The 19,149-nt window shown below is 32.8% G+C and overlaps 2 protein-coding genes across 3 annotated transcripts; both read left to right on the top strand.

The window, feature by feature from the left end:
* Positions 1-333: 333 nt before the first annotated feature.
* LOC130898814 (probable transmembrane reductase CYB561D1) lies at positions 334-4,794 on the top strand. Its single transcript, XM_057808353.1, has 3 exons — positions 334-524; positions 914-1,118; positions 4,481-4,794. The coding sequence occupies exons 1-3, from the start codon at positions 366-368 to the stop codon at positions 4,762-4,764; spliced, it is 648 nt and encodes a 215-aa protein (XP_057664336.1). The 5' UTR covers positions 334-365; the 3' UTR covers positions 4,765-4,794.
* Positions 4,795-5,232: 438 nt separating this feature from the next.
* LOC130898813 (transmembrane reductase CYB561D2-like) lies at positions 5,233-10,349 on the top strand. Of its 2 annotated transcripts, none has more exons than XM_057808352.1 (4): positions 5,233-5,444; positions 6,217-6,337; positions 6,606-6,804; positions 9,898-10,349. In XM_057808352.1, the coding sequence occupies exons 1-4, from the start codon at positions 5,389-5,391 to the stop codon at positions 10,260-10,262; spliced, it is 741 nt and encodes a 246-aa protein (XP_057664335.1). In that variant the 5' UTR covers positions 5,233-5,388; the 3' UTR covers positions 10,263-10,349. The 2 variants fall into 2 exon arrangements, with proteins under 2 accessions (XP_057664335.1, XP_057664334.1); XM_057808351.1 differs by having other exon boundaries at positions 6,217-6,370.
* The last annotated feature ends 8,800 nt before the right edge of the window (positions 10,350-19,149 follow it).

The raw sequence follows: 19,149 nt of genomic DNA, 5'->3' as shown, positions 1-19,149 counted from the left end.
GATGCTAATTTATTTAGAAGTTTGGCATGTTAAAAGCCTTCGATTTGTCCATATGTACAACTAATTGTTATAAAAGTCTAATAAAAAAAAAATTAATTATGTACATTCATGAAAATATTTAGATTATTCTGTAATAAATATTCAAAACGATCCTACTAAGTTTGGAATTAATAAATTGGTTTTAATACTCTCTCGTAAATAAAAATAGACTATAGAATATAGTCGGTTTGGATGGAAATTTTAATGGTGTATCTAATGAACCGTCTCTGTATTCTTATTTATATTTGATCTAGATAACGAAAATTATTCCAAATATTACTAGAACTCTACGAAGTGATATACTAGAACGCATTTCATCTAGTAAAATGGCGGCATTGACAAATAAAGAAAGATTTTTTCACGTTTCCGAAATTTTATTTCAACAAGTTATAGCGGTGTTTGTGTTGCTTATAATATGGGAATTATTCAAATCATACAGTATCAGTTCAAAACACACGTGGCATATCGTAATGTCCGTCTTAGGGGTGAGTATTTCAATTTATTAATGTGTCATAAAGTTATTAAAATGTGACTAATGATTAACGACTCTAATAAATCTAATACTAAATTAGTAGTTTAATTATTTAAATCGGAGTAGATTGAAGTAGAATACGACTTGCAGGGTAAGTAGGGGTAAAAACCTCAATTTAACCAGTTTAAGTGAGGGCGAAGTCAAATACTTCAAAAAGTAAAATCTACCCTACGCTGATGTGGCTTAGCGGTGAGTTTCACCCCAACTAAATCATCGTGCTTGGTGGAATTGACTCCTACCGTATCCAGCATTTATTCCTGACCTTGCACCGTCAGATTTCTCTTCTTTTTTATTACTTTTTTCAATATTTCTTTTTATTTTTACATACTTTTTCAATTGTAGCTTGCATTATGTATGGCTGAAGGTATACAAATATTTAGGAGAGAGAGTATAGTAACTTTTGGGCATTCCAGAGAAGAAAAGAGAACTGCTCATTTGGTTATGATGGGATTGGGATTCGTAAGTTTAACAATTGGAATTTCGTTAAGGATAAGCGTAACAGAAGATGCTTCCAGAAGTCATTTTAGTTCCATACATGCACAACTAGGTGGGTTTTACTAATTAATTGGAATCATTTTGTGGATTTCCGGTTTTTTGACAACTCTTTCTATTTTGACAGGAAGTTTGACAGGTTCACTTTTTAGTATGAGTCATTTTAGTTCCATACATGCACATTTAAGTGGGTTTTACTAATTAATTGGAAACATTTTGTGGATTTCCGGTTTTTTGACAACTCTTTCTATTTTGACAGGAAGTTTGACAGGTTCGCTTTTTAGTATGAGTCATTTTAGTTCCATACATGCACATTTAAGTGGGTTTTACTAATTAATTGGAAACATTTTGTGGATTTCCGGTTTTTTGACAACTCTTTCTATTTTGACAGGAAGTTTGACAGGTTCGCTTTTTAGTATGAGTCATTTTAGTTCCATACATGCACATTTAAGTGGGTTTTACTAATTAATTGGAAACATTTTGTGGATTTCCGGTTTTTTGACAACTCTTTCTATTTTGACAGGAAGTTTGACAGGTTCACTTTTTAGTATGAGTCATTTTAGTTCCATACATGCACATTTAAGTGGGTTTTACTAATTAATTGGAAACATTTTGTGGATTTCCGGTTTTTTGACAACTCTTTCTATTTTGACAGGAAGTTTGACAGGTTCACTTTTTAGTATGAGTCATTTTAGTTCCATAGATGCACATTTAAGTGGGTTTTACTAATTAATTGGAAATATTTTGTGGATATCCGGTTTTTTGACAACTCTTTCTATTTTGACAGGAAGTTTGACAGGTTCGCTTTTTAGTATGAGTCATTTTAGTTCCATACATGCACATTTAAGTGGGTTTTACTAATTAATTGGAAACATTTTGTGGATTTCCGGTTTTTTGACAACTCTTTCTATTTTGACAGGAAGTTTGACAGGTTCGCTTTTTAGTATGAGTCATTTTAGTTCCATACATGCACATTTAAGTGGGTTTTACTAATTAATTGGAAACATTTTGTGGATTTCCGGTTTTTTGACAACTCTTTCTATTTTGACAGGAAGTTTGACAGGTTCACTTTTTAGTATGAGTCATTTTAGTTCCATAGATGCACATTTAAGTGGGTTTTACTAATTAATTGGAAATATTTTGTGGATATCCGGTTTTTTGACAACTCTTTCTATTTTGACAGGAAGTTTGACAGGTTCGCTTTTTAGTATGAGTCATTTTAGTTCCATAGATGCACATTTAAGTGGGTTTTACTAATTAATTGGAATCATTTTGTGGATTTCCGGTTTTTTGACAACTCTTTCTATTTTGACAGGAAGTTTGACAGGTTCACTTTTTAGTATGAGTCATTTTAGTTCCATACATGCACATTTAAGTGGGTTTTACTAATTAATTGGAAACATTTTGTGGATTTCCGGTTTTTTGACAACTCTTTCTATTTTGACAGGAAGTTTGACAGGTTCGCTTTTTAGTATGAGTCATTTTAGTTCCATACATGCACATTTAAGTGGGTTTTACTAATTAATTGGAAACATTTTGTGGATTTCCGGTTTTTTGACAACTCTTTCTATTTTGACAGGAAGTTTGACAGGTTCGCTTTTTAGTATGAGTCATTTTAGTTCCATACATGCACATTTAAGTGGGTTTTACTAATTAATTGGAAACATTTTGTGGATTTCCGGTTTTTTGACAACTCTTTCTATTTTGACAGGAAGTTTGACAGGTTCACTTTTTAGTATGAGTCATTTTAGTTCCATACATGCACATTTAAGTGGGTTTTACTAATTAATTGGAAACATTTTGTGGATTTCCGGTTTTTTGACAACTCTTTCTATTTTGACAGGAAGTTTGACAGGTTCACTTTTTAGTATGAGTCATTTTAGTTCCATAGATGCACATTTAAGTGGGTTTTACTAATTAATTGGAAATATTTTGTGGATATCCGGTTTTTTGACAACTCTTTCTATTTTGACAGGAAGTTTGACAGGTTCGCTTTTTAGTATGAGTCATTTTAGTTCCATACATGCACATTTAAGTGGGTTTTACTAATTAATTGGAAACATTTTGTGGATTTCCGGTTTTTTGACAACTCTTTCTATTTTGACAGGAAGTTTGACAGGTTCGCTTTTTAGTATGAGTCATTTTAGTTCCATACATGCACATTTAAGTGGGTTTTACTAATTAATTGGAAACATTTTGTGGATTTCCGGTTTTTTGACAACTCTTTCTATTTTGACAGGAAGTTTGACAGGTTCACTTTTTAGTATGAGTCATTTTAGTTCCATAGATGCACATTTAAGTGGGTTTTACTAATTAATTGGAAATATTTTGTGGATATCCGGTTTTTTGACAACTCTTTCTATTTTGACAGGAAGTTTGACAGGTTCGCTTTTTAGTATGAGTCATTTTAGTTCCATAGATGCACATTTAAGTGGGTTTTACTAATTAATTGGAAACATTTTGTGGATTTCCGGTTTTTTGACAACTCTTTCTATTTTGACAGGAAGTTTGACAGGTTCACTTTTTAGTATGAGTCATTTTAGTTCCATAGATGCACATTTAAGTGGGTTTTACTAATTAATTGGAAATATTTTGTGGATATCCGGTTTTTTGACAACTCTTTCTATTTTGACAGGAAGTTTGACAGGTTCGCTTTTTAGTATGAGTCATTTTAGTTCCATACATGCACATTTAAGTGGGTTTTACTAATTAATTGGAAACATTTTGTGGATTTCCGGTTTTTTGACAACTCTTTCTATTTTGACAGGAAGTTTGACAGGTTCGCTTTTTAGTATGAGTCATTTTAGTTCCATACATGCACATTTAAGTGGGTTTTACTAATTAATTGGAAACATTTTGTGGATTTCCGGTTTTTTGACAACTCTTTCTATTTTGACAGGAAGTTTGACAGGTTCACTTTTTAGTATGAGTCATTTTAGTTCCATAGATGCACATTTAAGTGGGTTTTACTAATTAATTGGAAATATTTTGTGGATTTCCGGTTTTTTGACAACTCTTTCTATTTTGACAGGAAGTTTGACAGGTTCGCTTTTTAGTATGAGTCATTTTAGTTCCATACATGCACATTTAAGTGGGTTTTACTAATTAATTGGAAATATTTTGTGGATATCCGGTTTTTTGACAACTCTTTCTATTTTGACAGGAAGTTTGACAGGTTCGCTTTTTAGTATGAGTCATTTTAGGTCCATAGTCGCACAATTTTTTGGATCTTAGATGCAAAATACACAGAATTTGTTGTAAAATTCGATATTTATATATTGAGTGCTACTTAATTGGATAAATTATATATTTTCATTGTTATAATTTTTTCCCCTGATGCGATAAGGACGATGGGTGGTTCCAGTTACCCATCTGGTACTACTTGATGAAATATCCTCACTGTTTGTTTGTTTCTAGGTTTAACAACATGGATACTTTCCTTCGTTTCAGCAATGGGAGGTTCGATATCTTATTTTTTCCCGACTTCTTTCAATCCAAGAATCATCAAATTACTTCACATTTTCATCGGCATCAGTACCTTTATAATTGGAATAACGACCCTAAGTTTGGGAATTAAAAATTATTTGTTATCCGGTTTTCAAAGGGGATGGATCACATTGATAGTCCTGTTGGCTTTATACGGCTCTTATTGTTTGATTAGTCCTTTAACGTCCTTTTTTAATTACCTAATCAGCAAATAAATTCAAATAAAGTTTATTTACTTCTAAAAATTTATTTATATATAAATTATGTTACTTAGAGAGTGTTTTAATGTTTGTCAACAAAGAAAATCGAAGACATTTATCTCTAGGAGGCTAACAGACATCGAACCAATTAAGCGCAACCTTTGCACACCAAAATTAAGTATAATAAAAAGTTGTATGCAAACAACAAAGGAATAAATATCATAAAATAGCAACTGACGTCCGTACTTAGCCCCAACTTGGCAACATCACAATTTATGGGAAAAGAAAAGACGTGGCTGGATGCGGAAGCGCATAATTTTTCGCTAAATTCGAAGGTAAACAAATATACAGGGTATCCTATTTAAAAAACTTTCTTGCGTGTTGTTACGCTTAGACTGAACACCCTGTATACCTCAAAATATTTTAGAAATGTGTATTTGTGCTAATGGGCCATCCAGTATAATTAGTAGAAGTATATAAAGTTCCTCTGTATGTTTTATCTACGATTTGTGACGATTTATTTTGGAAATTCCCAACGGGTAAAACCAATTTCTTTCTGTTGGGTGTTTTCATGAGAATTTCACGCACTCGTTGAGTAATTTTTGATTAGACAACAAAAGAATAGTGATTTCTAATTTTATGTATCAAGTGCTAGTGAAAATGGAAGGTATTAATATAAAAAGTACTGCAAACAGGTAGGTACTTTTCATAAATATTCTTATAGTAATGTCGAAAGTTATTTTGATAAATATATTTAGTCCAATCACCAACTACAAGGTGTCCAGAAAGGTTATCGGGTATTTGTAAGTTCAATTAAACAAACGAATAATATTTGTAAGCAAACTTATTGTTTTTTGATACCATACGAATTGGAAAATTATTTGGAAAAGACACGCAATAACTCGTCGACACAAAGATCTTGATATTGCTGCCATTTCTGACCTGATGTTTTCCTTCAATCGAAGGTATCCCCATACAAAATAGTCCAGCTAAGGGCTAAGGTCGGGGCTTCTGGGAGGCCAGTTGATGTTATCCCTGACTTTATTAGGTAATAATTCATTCACAATTTCCATCGAGGTATGGCAAGTGGCCCCATCTTAGTTTAAGTCATAAAGGACATAATACATTATCTAAATTAAAATCTAAAACCCCAAAAAACCAAAGAAATAATATTATATATCAAGTGACTTGTACTAATTGTGATTTAACTCATATACACACAAATTATGTCATGATTCAGAATGTGATTGTTATAGTTACAACGTTTGTTGTATTATTTCTAACGGTATCTGTTTGTTAATCGACTCGAATTACACGTTTTTTTATTTATATTGGCATACAATTGTCTTTATTATTTTTTAACGACTTTCTGGTTCAACAATCGTCACACGAGGCTTGTACCAAGTGTACGGGAAATGAGATTGAACATTATATTGACCAAATGAGCATATTTTTACTTTTTTTTAGGTTCATCATTAATTATACGGTTAGGTTTGTATCGGCCTCTTTGTTCGTATATTCCTGCTGGATTCCATTTCAATACTTAGGCGGTTGGTTCTCTTATCATGTGATATTATGTACTTTTGGGGTGAGTAGGTGCAACTTTATTAATAGTCCGAGGGTAAGTGTTGATTTAAATCGTCGAGTTATAATGTACTTTGGTTTTGGTGATAAAATCTTCTTTGTATATCTTTGTATATGACAACGATGGTTGAATATAACGAATTACACACCTCATCCATCGTATAGTTCAGATCTGGTCCCCAGTGACTATTGGCTATCGAAAACGAAAATGGGGCTGGGCAAAATCTTTTGACCGGTAAACATTTTTATATATAAAAACTGATTCATTTTAGTATATACCTTTAATGGCCGAGGCGATAATGTTATTCGTCGGTGACGATATCTGGAGCAAGAATTTGAGTAGGAGAGCGAAATATACGGTCCATGGTATTCTAATTACCGTTGCTACCCTTATCACAATTGTTGGTAACGTATTGGTGTTTGTCTATATTGAACCAGGGTATCACCTTTACACGGCACATGGAATTACTGGTAGGTAAATAATTCCATTGAATCTTCATTTCTTAAATAGTATGAGTCACTATTTAACATTTTAAAATCACCAAATATACAGGATGTCTCACGACGAGTTAAAACTATCTGTATATATATGGTAAAGTACTTATAGTAGAATCATGAAAATTTCTACGTATTTTCAAAGATGTAGAACCGGAAGGCGACTGTAACTTTGTTATTTTGAATAGAACACCCTGTATATTAATACATTTTTGAAATCTACGTAAAATTTTATTATAATTTTGTCTAAAAACATTTTTAGAAAAATGGATACTTTTTGAGTTATTAATTTTTTTGTACGTTTCGGTTTTCGACTGTAACTTTGTTATTTTGAATAGAACACCCTGTATATTAATACATTTTTGAAATCTACGTAAAATTTTATTATAATTTTGTCCAAAAACATTTTTAGAAAAATGGATACTTTTTGAGTTATTAATTTTTTTGTACGTTTCGGTTTTCGACTGTAACTTTGTTATTTTGAATAGAACACCCTGTATATTATTACATTTTTGAAATCTACATAAAATTTTATTATAATTTTGTCTAAAAACATTTTTAGAAAAATGGATACTTTTTGAGTTATTAATTTTTTTGTACGTTTCGGTTTTCGACTGTAACTTTGTTATTTTGAATAGAACACCCTGTATATTAATACATTTTTGAAATCTACGTAAAATTTTATTATAATTTTGTCTAAAAACATTTTTAGAAAAATGGATACTTTTTGAGTTATTAATTTTTTTGTACGTTTCGGTTTTCGACTGTAACTTTGTTATTTTGAATAGAACACCCTGTATATTAATACATTTTTGAAATCTACGTAAAATTTTATTATAATTTTGTCTAAAAACATTTTTAGAAAAATGGATACTTTTTGAGTTATTAATTTTTTTGTACGTTTCGGTTTTCGACTGTAACTTTGTTATTTTGAATAGAACACCCTGTATATTATTACATTTTTGAAATCTACGTAAAATTTTATTATAATTTTGTCTAAAAACATTTTTAGAAAAATGGATACTTTTTGAGTTATTAATTTTTTTGTACGTTTCGGTTTTCGACTGTAACTTTGTTATTTTGAATAGAACACCCTGTATATTATTACATTTTTGAAATCTACATAAAATTTTATTATAATTTTGTCTAAAAACATTTTTAGAAAAATGGATACTTTTTGAGTTATTAATTTTTTTGTACGTTTCGGTTTTCGACTGTAACTTTGTTATTTTGAATAGAACACCCTGTATTTTAATACATTTTTGAAATCTACGTAAAATTTTATTATAATTTTGTCTAAAAACATTTTTAGAAAAATGGATACTTTTTGAGTTATTAATTTTTTTGTACGTTTCGGTTTTCGACTGTAACTTTGTTATTTTGAATAGAACACCCTGTATATTATTACATTTTTGAAATCTACGTAACATTTCAGTATACTTTTGTCTAAAAACTTTTTTCGAAAAATGCCTACTTTTTGAGATATTAATTTTTTTGTAAAAAATTTTACCGTTGCAGACCCTTATAAATTATTATTTTACGTGGACACCCTTAAAGATATGAAAATAATTTCTATTCAGTTGATTTTAGCAGGGTCAGACGTATTTGTATCTATGTTGAAAAACTTTTCATTTTATACAGGGTGTGTATAAAAAGTGTTCAAAGTTTAGCTTCACAAATATCAAATTTATTCATTTTTTTACATAGAACCACCCGGTTCTTTCTATTTTAATATATTCGGGGGTAAAAAATAAGGTGAACTATCCTATGCCTAAACCTTACCGATATCCAAATATTAAATGTTTTCTGTAAACTTCTAGAGATAAAGGTGACAAATTTTTCACAAAAAAATTAATATACACTTTTTATATATACCCTGTATAAAATACAAAATTTTCCAATGTAGATTCAAATACGTCTGACCTTGCTTAAAGCAACCGAATAGAAACCATTTCAATGTCTTTAAGGGTATCTTCGTAAAAAAATAATTTATAAGGGTTTGCAACGGTAAAATTTTTTACAAAAAAATTAATATCTCAACAAGTATTCATTTTTCGAAAAAAATTTTGATACAAAAATATACTAAAATTTTACGTAGAATTCAAAATTGTATTAATATAGAGGGTGTTCTAGTATTTTGCCATATATACAAATAGTTTTAACTCGTCGTGGGACACCCTGTATACCTCTACTAATTTCATGTAATGTTTTTATGCTGGTTGATTACGCTTAAAGCTTTTTATTGTTTCTCTTTTTTTGGAGTCGGTGTCTTCAATCATTCATTCATAATCATTTACTAACAAATCATTAATTCACTAGAATAGTGACCAAAAATTTATTTCCAAGTCACTTAAATAGATATTCAATGAGCCGTTCTAGTTTAGTTTGGTATTTTGTCCAAATTTTTGGCTCAGAACTCCTCAGGAATGCAACTTGGTATAGAGATAAATTGCTTCCGATCGTCAAATTTGAGGCTCTCCCGTACACCTCTGCTGTTTGTTCCTTCTTATGTGAGACGCCCTGTATATTCATGTTTCATTTGAGCCCATTGTTATATATTTTTGGCTGATTCGAACCATGTTGTTTCTAATCCTACTTTAATTATATCTCTACGTCTTTTCACCATAGTATCATCAAATCATCAAAAGAACAAATCGTTAAAAATTGTACAGACTTAATACAAGCGAATATAAATTCAGTAAAATTAAATAGAAAGATGAATTTGTTATTTAGAAGTTTTATTTGTAATTTGAAAATTAGAAGTGCTGGGGAATAGCTTTTTTACTTTGTAGCTATGACAATTTCCTGGAAAATTCTTAAATTGTGCTTATTTTGATGACAAGATCTGCCAACGCGATGTCCTCAACCTCTTTTTCAATCTGAATTCACCAAATCGCTCGGTTTCAAGCTTGTGTAGACTGCTGGTAAACACTCAGTGTTGGAGTTAACCTGTAATGTCGTTTATCTATACTTTTGAACGATTCATAGATTCTATACGTGTAGTCTATTTTTTGTTTCTTATCAGATTATCTCTACTAATGTCTTATTTATGATTATCGTAAATTTCAGGTTTGGTATCGATGATAATTCTCATCATATCCATTATCCTCGGTCTGGCTGTTCATTATCCGAAATCAACCAAACGAATAGTCTCTCTTCGACCGGTGACTTTCAAATTCCTTCACAACATTTCTGGATTGATGGGATACGGTATAGGAATAATCAGTTTATGCTTCGGTTACTTCACTGATTGGTTTAAATATTTCAATGGAGCTGAATCGAGATGGGTAGCTCTGATATTCACGATGGCGGTTTCTCTATGGCCGCTCAATGGAGCTTTCGTATCGTTGTGGAACCAATGGAAGTCGCTGTTAGAGAGAAGAGCTGAAACATCTCCGACACCATCGGCGATTTGTTCACCAGAAATTATCTAAGATATATAAGACTACTTTTATAAAAAATTGAGTTGTTGAGACTTTATCTACCTTCCTAGATGCAATAACCAAAAAACTTAAAAACAACTACCATGCATTTGATTTCTTCTTGTTGAAATTAGCAAATTCTCCACCTCTTCGGTTCAATTTTTGGTATTTTTATGTAGAATATAAAATTCCAAGGGTAATGGAAAGCTGCAGGGATGAGGTGTTGGTTTTTAGGAAGGGGCTTAGCCTCTATAATGACTCGGTGAACGAACATATTCTTGGAGAGTGTATAGATTGATCGTTGCTACAAGTAAGAGTGGTACAGCTGCAGCTGGGTTCACCAATTTACAGGAAAACCGCAGAAAACTTGCAGCACCGACGATCGACGAGGTGAGGTTTGGAAAAGGGTCGAATAAAAACAAACACCAAGGAAGTAATGGATAGGATAGATGAAGGTGGATAGCTTTGGTGCACCGACTCCATTCCTTGGACCAAAGCCCTACTGTTGCCTCAAGAGATGCTACATCAATAACCAACTGAACGAACCAGAGGAAGTCTTAACGAAGAAGAAGCACTCCAGACCTAAGACAATAAGCTAAGAAGTCTGAAGAACTAGTGATGATTAGAAACGACATGAAACTGGTTGTCGGTCTCCTCGCAGATCAAATACCACTTTAAGACGATGTACTTGGTAGAGGACGACGACCAAAGACTCTGCAAGCGAGACATGGAAACAATAAAGCATCTACTTTGCGAACGTTCTGCCCAATTCGCTAAAAAGCTTAAGTACCTTGAAGGAGTGGTAGATTAGGGAAGCGAGACACGAAAACCCCCCAAAAATAGCCCCCCATGGAAGGAATCATGTATTTTGGCAGCAGAACTATAAGATGTGGAGTCTTGGACGAAATATCTTCTAGGTATAGGAGATGTAAAGCCAAAACGACTCCCCAAAATAATCTATTATATGTAGAGTTCCTCAAAACTCCCAGCTGACATGTGGAGTAAGGCCGAAAAAAGGAAATAAAACAAAAATATAATGAAGAAGTTTCTTTATTATATATTCACTAATAAATACATAAACTAAAGGTAATACTCATTTTCTTATATCCTAGATTAAATCTACTGATTTATTAATTATAATGTGGCAATAAAAAAATCGAAATTCACTTTTAAATATATAGAAAAAAGTGCAAAATTTCAAGGGCGATCTTTCAAAACAAGCCACCAATTCAATTAAAAAAATATGTCATAGGAAAATTGATATTTTTTCGCATGTTGTTTTTATTAATTAATCATCAAATTTCTCAAAGAAGAAGAGTAGGAGGACTCTTTATCAACTTAATACGTCTTAACCTCACTTTAGAGCGAAAATTAATTCCAGCGGGAAAAACTCCTTGGCGGGAATCTTGACATTCACTCCTTGACTACTAGACTACAGAGTGGGCTTAGCTTAAATAGGGACAAAGGGCCAATTCCTTACAGCCCCCTCTACAGTTCAGTAGTCGAGAAATGAATGCGAAGATTCCCGCCAAGAAGATTGTCCCGCTGGAATGAATTTTCGCGGGAGAAGGTCTATTGGTTAGAAAATTTAGTATAAAACAGGAATTTTAGCTCACCTTCAGTCTCTGGGTATCGAAACGCGCGTTAGAGTGAGTGTTTAATAAAAAATATACCCGGTGGCTCGTTTTGATGATTCATATCAAATTTGGCAGTGCTTATGAAGCGAAAAATATATATTTTTTTGAATAATCTCGCACTTTTTAAAGGGTTAATTTGACTGTCAGATTTTTAACAAAAAATTGCTCATATTGCTAATATTATAAAAAAACAATGTAAGCGGTTCGTATTATATATTTATAAAAAAAAAAATAAGCTGATTCATAAGAAGCTGATACGAATTAAAAACCTGTACAGTCAAAAGTTATTTTTTCACTAATCCTAATAATTAAAAACAAATCACAGACATCTATATTAATATTAAAATTGGAGTATTTCAATTTATTGTGATGATACTGTTTCACAAAAATTCTAAAGTCTGCAGATTTATATTTAAAAAAAAAGTATTTTCAAAACATAGATATCCATTGATTGGCAGACTCCGCGTTTCGGAGTCGTTCGGCAATTTACGCCTCTTGGTTAACGACGCAATCCAATAAATTAGTGGTTTGTGAGCGGTAGTGCAAGTCGTTTCGTGTCAAATATGATCTGGAGTGCTTTCAAGTCATTTATGGCGATCAGACTTTGAAATTTTGTCATCCATAGACATAAATAGACAACGGAAAAGAAAAAACAGCAAATACTGTTGCTCCTATGGGAGGAACGTGACTTTGACGAGGCGTCAGTTGTAGAAGATGATGTCCTGGAATGTAAATCTCACTAAAAGACGAAAAAAAATGAAAAAAAAAAAACATGTTCCGAAACAGGTAATAAGAACTCGATTCTAGAACATAATGAGCCAACATCTTGGTACAAGAGGTCAAGAAAAATAAGCGGAAAGTCCCATCGAGTGCTGGAATCTTTTCGTGGAAGACGAAATCATCGATATCATTGTAGAATATACGAAAAACTATAAAGCAATTGAAATGCGAAGCTACAAAAGATATTGAAACTGCAAAGAAACATATAAAACTCAAATTGAAGTCTTGGTTGGTTTGCTTCTTCTTTTTTATAGCTCTCAAATTTAGGGATACTTGAAAGCACTGTTTGTTCTTTGAAATGAAGGAGGAAACTACATGACATATTCTATGTGATTACCTATTAACACAAAGAGGAAAATCCTAGAATTTGATCTAGTGAAAGAGCCTTGCTATTGAGCCAGAGATTCTTCAAGTCAAAGGATATTTTGATAGAGCATGAATGCCTTCAAAGTAACCTCCATTAAACGATAGAGCACCAGGTTATTCTTGAGGTTTACACAAAGAAAATGTGGAAGTTTACCATGGGACACAACATCCTTGTTACATCCTTCAGACTGAAGAATGATTTCGATATTTAAAGCATTGTTTGTTCTATGGAATAAAGGAAGAAACTACCATATACATCCTTTGTAATTACCAATTAACACAAAGAGGAAAATCCTAGAATTTGATCTAGTGAAAGAGCCTTGTTATTGAGCCAGAGATTCTTCAAGTCAAAAAATATTTTGATAGAGCATGAATGCCTTCAAAGTAACCTCCATTAAACGATAGAGCACCAGGTTATTCTTGAGGTTTACACAAAGAAAATGTGGAAGTTTACCATGGGACACAACATCCTTGTTACATCCTTCAGACTGAAGAATGATTTCGATATTTAAAGCATTGTTTGTTCTATGGAATAAAGGAAGAAACTACCATATACATCCTTTGTAATTACCAATTAACACAAAGAGGAAAATCCTAGAATTTGATCTAGTGAAAGAGCCTTGTTATTGAGCCAGAGATTCTTCAAGTCAAAAAATATTTTGATAGAGCATGAATGCCTTCAAAGTAACCTCCATTAAACGATAGAGCACCAGGTTATTCTTGAGGTTTACACAAAGAAAATGTGGAAGTTTACCATGGGACACAACATCCTTGTTACATCCTTCAGACTGAAGAATGATTTCGATATTTAAAGCATTGTTTGTTCTATGGAATAAAGGAAGAAACTACCATATACATCCTTTGTAATTACCAATTAACACAAAGAGGAAAATCCTAGAATTTGATCTAGTGAAAGAGCCTTGTTATTGAGCCAGAGATTCTTCAAGTCAAAGGATATTTTGATAGAGCATGAATGCCTTCAAAGTAACCTCCATTAATCGATAGAGCACCAGGTTATTCTTGAGGTTTACACAAAGAAAATGTGGAAGTTTACCATGGGACACAACTTCCTTGTTACATCCTTCAGACTGAAGAATGATTTCGATATTTAAAGCATTGTTTGTTCTATGGAATAAAGGAAGAAACTACCATATACATCCTTTGTAATTACCAATTAACACAAAGAGGAAAATCCTAGAATTTGATCTAGTGAAAGAGCCTTGCTATTGAGCCAGAGATTCTTCAAGTCAAAGGATATTTTGATAGAGCATGAATGCCTTCAAAGTAACCTCCATTAATCGATAGAGCACCAGGTTATTCTTGAGGTTTACACAAAGAAAATGTGGAAGTTTACCATGGGACACAACATCCTTGTTACATCCTTCAGACTGAAGAATGATTTCGATATTTAAAGCATTGTTTGTTCTATGGAATAAAGGAAGAAACTACCATATACATCCTTTGTAATTACCAATTAACACAAAGAGGAAAATCCTAGAATTTGATCTAGTGAAAGAGCCTTGTTATTGAGCCAGAGATTCTTCAAGTCAAAAAATATTTTGATAGAGCATGAATGCCTTCAAAGTAACCTCCATTAAACGATAGAGCACCAGGTTATTCTTGAGGTTTACACAAAGAAAATGTGGAAGTTTACCATGGGACACAACATCCTTGTTACATCCTTCAGACTGAAGAATGATTTCGATATTTAAAGCATTGTTTGTTCTATGGAATAAAGGAAGAAACTACCATATACATCCTTTGTAATTACCAATTAACACAAAGAGGAAAATCCTAGAATTTGATCTAGTGAAAGAGCCTTGCTATTGAGCCAGAGATTCTTCAAGTCAAAGGATATTTTGATAGAGCATGAATGCCTTCAAAGTAACCTCCATTAATCGATAGAGCACCAGGTTATTCTTGAGGTTTACACAAAGAAAATGTGGAAGTTTACCATGGGACACAACATCCTTGTTACATCCTTCAGACTGAAGAATGATTTCGATATTTAAAGCATTGTTTGTTCTATGGAATAAAGGAAGAAACTACCATATACATCCTTTGTAATTACCAATTAACACAAAGAGGAAAATCCTAGAATTTGATTTAGTGAAAGAGCCTTGCTATTGAGCCAGAGATTCTTCAAGTCAAAGGATATTTTGATAGAGCATGAATGCCTTCAAAGTAACCTCCATTAATCGATAGAGCACCAGGTTATTCTGGAGGTTTACACAAAGAAAATGTGGAAGTTTACCATGGGACACAACATCCTTGTTACATCCTTCAGACTGAAGAATGATTTCGATATTTAAAGCATTGTTTGTTCTATGGAATAAAGGAAGAAACTACCATATACATCCTTTGTAATTACCAATTAACACAAAGAGGAAAATCCTAGAATTTGATCTAGTGAAAGAGCCTTGCTATTGAGCCAGAGATTCTTCAAGTCAAAGGATATTTTGATAGAGCATGAATGCCTTCAAAGTAACCTCCATTAATCGATAGAGCACCAGGTTATTCTGGAGGTTTACACAAAGAAAATGTGGAAGTTTACCATGGGACACAACATCCTTGTTACATCCTTCAGACTGAAGAATGATTTCGATATTTAAAGCATTGTTTGTTCTATGGAATAAAGGAAGAAACTACCATATACATCCTTTGTAATTACCAATTAACACAAAGAGGAAAATCCTAGAATTTGATCTAGTGAAAGAGCCTTGCTATTGAGCCAGAGATTCTTCAAGTCAAAGGATATTTTGATAGAGCATGAATGCCTTCAAAGTAACCTCCATTAATCGATAGAGCACCAGGTTATTCTTGAGGTTTACACAAAGAAAATGTGGAAGTTTACCATGGGACACAACATCCTTGTTACATCCTTCAGACTGAAGAATGATTTCGATATTTAAAGCATTGTTTGTTCTATGGAATAAAGGAAGAAACTACCATATACATCCTTTGTAATTACCAATTAACACAAAGAGGAAAATCCTAGAATTTGATTTAGTGAAAGAGCCTTGCTATTGAGCCAGAGATTCTTCAAGTCAAAGGATATTTTGATAGAGCATGAATGCCTTCAAAGTAACCTCCATTAATCGATAGAGCACCAGGTTATTCTGGAGGTTTACACAAAGAAAATGTGGAAGTTTACCATGGGACACAACATCCTTGTTACATCCTTCAGACTGAAGAATGATTTCGATATTTAAAGCATTGTTTGTTCTATGGAATAAAGGAAGAAACTACCATATACATCCTTTGTAATTACCAATTAACACAAAGAGGAAAATCCTAGAATTTGATTTAGTGAAAGAGCCTTGCTATTGAGCCAGAGATTCTTCAAGTCAAAGGATATTTTGATAGAGCATGAATGCCTTCAAAGTAACCTCCATTAATCGATAGAGCACCAGGTTATTCTTGAGGTTTACACAAAGAAAATGTGGAAGTTTACCATGGGACACAACATCCTTGTTACATCCTTCAGACTGAAGAATGATTTCGATATTTAAAGCATTGTTTGTTCTATGGAATAAAGGAAGAAACTACCATATACATCCTTTGTAATTACCAATTAACACAAAGAGGAAAATCCTAGAATTTGATTTAGTGAAAGAGCCTTGCTATTGAGCCAGAGATTCTTCAAGTCAAAGGATATTTTGATAGAGCATGAATGCCTTCAAAGTAACCTCCATTAATCGATAGAGCACCAGGTTATTCTTGAGGTTTACACAAAGAAAATGTGGAAGTTTACCATGGGACACAACATCCTTGTTACATCCTTCAGACTGAAGAATGATTTCGATATTTAAAGCATTGTTTGTTCTATGGAATAAAGGAAGAAACTACCATATACATCCTTTGTAATTACCAATTAACACAAAGAGGAAAATCCTAGAATTTGATCTAGTGAAAGAGCCTTGCTATTGAGCCAGAGATTCTTCAAGTCAAAGGATATTTTGATAGAGCATGAATGCCTTCAAAGTAACCTCCATTAATCGATAGAGCACCAGGTTATTCTTGAGGTTTACACAAAGAAAATGTGGAAGTTTACCATGGGACACAACTTCCTTGTTACATCCTTCAGACTGAAGAATGATTTCGATATTTAAAGTACTGTTTGTTCTATGGAATAAAGGAAGAAACTACCATATACATCCTTTGTAATTACCAATTAACACAAAGAGGAAAATCCTAGAATTTGATCTAGTGAAAGAGCCTTGTTATTGAGCCAGAGATTCTTCAAGTCAAAAAATATTTTGATAGAGCATGAATGCCTTCAAAGTAACCTCCATTAAACGATAGAGCACCAGGTTATTCTTGAGGTTTACACAAAGAAAATGTGGAAGTTTACCATGGGACACAACATCCTTGTTACATCCTTCAGACTGAAGAATGATTTCGATATTTAAAGCATTGTTTGTTCTATGGAATGAAGGAAGAAACTACCATATACATCCTTTGTAATTACCAATTAACACAAAGAGGAAAATCCTAGAATTTGATCTAGTGAAAGAGCCTTGTTATTGAGCCAGAGATTCTTCAAGTCAAAAAATATTTTGATAGAGCATGAATGCCTTCAAAGTAACCTCCATTAAACGATAGAGCACCAGGTTATTCTTGAGGTTTACACAAAGAAAATGTGGAAGTTTACCATGGGACACAACATCCTTGTTACATCCTTCAGACTGAAGAATGATTTCGATATTTAAAGTACTGTTTGTTCTATGGAATAAAGGAAGAAACTACCATATACATCCTTTGTAATTACCAATTAACACAAAGAGGAAAATCCTAGAATTTGATCTAGTGAAAGAGCCTTGTTATTGAGCCAGAGATTCTTCAAGTCAAAAAATATTTTGATAGAGCATGAATGCCTTCAAAGTAACCTCCATTAAACGATAGAGCACCAGGGTATTCTTGAGGTTTACACAAAGAAAATGTGGAAGTTTACCATGGGACACAACTTCCTTGTTACATCCTTCAGACTGAAGAATGATTTCGATATTTAAAGCATTGTTTGTTCTATGGAATAAAGGAAGAAACTACCATATACATCCTTTGTAATTACCAATTAACACAAAGAGGAAAATCCTAGAATTTGATCTAGTGAAAGAGCCTTGCTATTGAGCCAGAGATTCTTCAAGTCAAAGGATATTTTGATAGAGCATGAATGCCTTCAAAGTAACCTCCATTAATCGATAGAGCACCAGGTTATTCTTGAGGTTTACACAAAGAAAATGTGGAAGTTTACCATGGGACACAACTTCCTTGTTACATCCTTCAGACTGAAGAATGATTTCGATATTTAAAGCACTGTTTGTTCTATGGAATAAAGGAAGAAACTACCATATACATCCTTTGTAATTACCAATTAACACAAAGAGGAAAATCCTAGAATTTGATCTAGTGAAAGAGCCTTGCTATTGAGCCAGAGATTCTTCAAGTCAAAGGATATTTTGATAGAGCATGAATGCCTTCAAAGTAACCTCCATTAATCGATAGAGCACCAGGTTATTCTTGAGGTTTACACAAAGAAAATGTGGAAGTTTACCATGGGACACAACATCCTTGTTACATCCTTCAGACTGAAGAATGATTTCGATATTTAAAGCATTGTTTGTTCTATGGAATAAAGGAAGAAACTACCATATACATCCTTTGTAATTACCAATTAACACAAAGAGGAAAATCCTAGAATTTGATCTAGTGAAAGAGCCTTGCTATTGAGCCAGAGATTCTTCAAGTCAAAGGATATTTTGATAGAGCATGAATGCCTTCAAAGTAACCTCCATTAATCGATAGAGCACCAGGTTATTCTGGAGGTTTACACAAAGAAAATGTGGAAGTTTACCATGGGACACAACATCCTTGTTACATCCTTCAGACTGAAGAATGATTTCGATATTTAAAGCATTGTTTGTTCTATGGAATGAAGGAAGAAACTACCATATACATCCTTTGTAATTACCAATTAACACAAAGAGGAAAATCCTAGAATTTGATCTAGTGAAAGAGCCTTGTTATTGAGCCAGAGATTCTTCAAGTCAAAAAATATTTTGATAGAGCATGAATGCCTTCAAAGTAACCTCCATTAAACGATAGAGCACCAGGTT

This window comes from Diorhabda carinulata, chromosome 10 (assembly GCF_026250575.1).
Source record: "Diorhabda carinulata isolate Delta chromosome 10, icDioCari1.1, whole genome shotgun sequence".
Taxonomy (NCBI): domain Eukaryota; kingdom Metazoa; phylum Arthropoda; class Insecta; order Coleoptera; family Chrysomelidae; genus Diorhabda; species Diorhabda carinulata.
The sequence above is the reverse complement of the archived record's forward strand: the minus strand, read 5'-3'. Positions and strand labels throughout refer to the sequence as shown.

Excerpts from the sequence above, each read along its gene's own strand:
- LOC130898814 (XM_057808353.1), top strand. The coding sequence starts at position 366 with ATGGCGGCATTGACAAATAAAGAAAGATTTTTTCACGTTTCCGAAATT. Across the intron at positions 525-913 it reads TCGTAATGTCCGTCTTAGGG|CTTGCATTATGTATGGCTGA; the intron begins GTGAGTATTTCA and ends TTTCAATTGTAG. Across the intron at positions 1,119-4,480 it reads TTCCATACATGCACAACTAG|GTTTAACAACATGGATACTT; the intron begins GTGGGTTTTACT and ends GTTTGTTTCTAG.
- LOC130898813 (XM_057808351.1), top strand. The coding sequence starts at position 5,389 with ATGTATCAAGTGCTAGTGAAAATGGAAGGTATTAATATAAAAAGTACT. Across the intron at positions 5,445-6,216 it reads ATAAAAAGTACTGCAAACAG|GTTCATCATTAATTATACGG; the intron begins GTAGGTACTTTT and ends ACTTTTTTTTAG. Across the intron at positions 6,805-9,897 it reads CACGGCACATGGAATTACTG|GTTTGGTATCGATGATAATT; the intron begins GTAGGTAAATAA and ends CGTAAATTTCAG.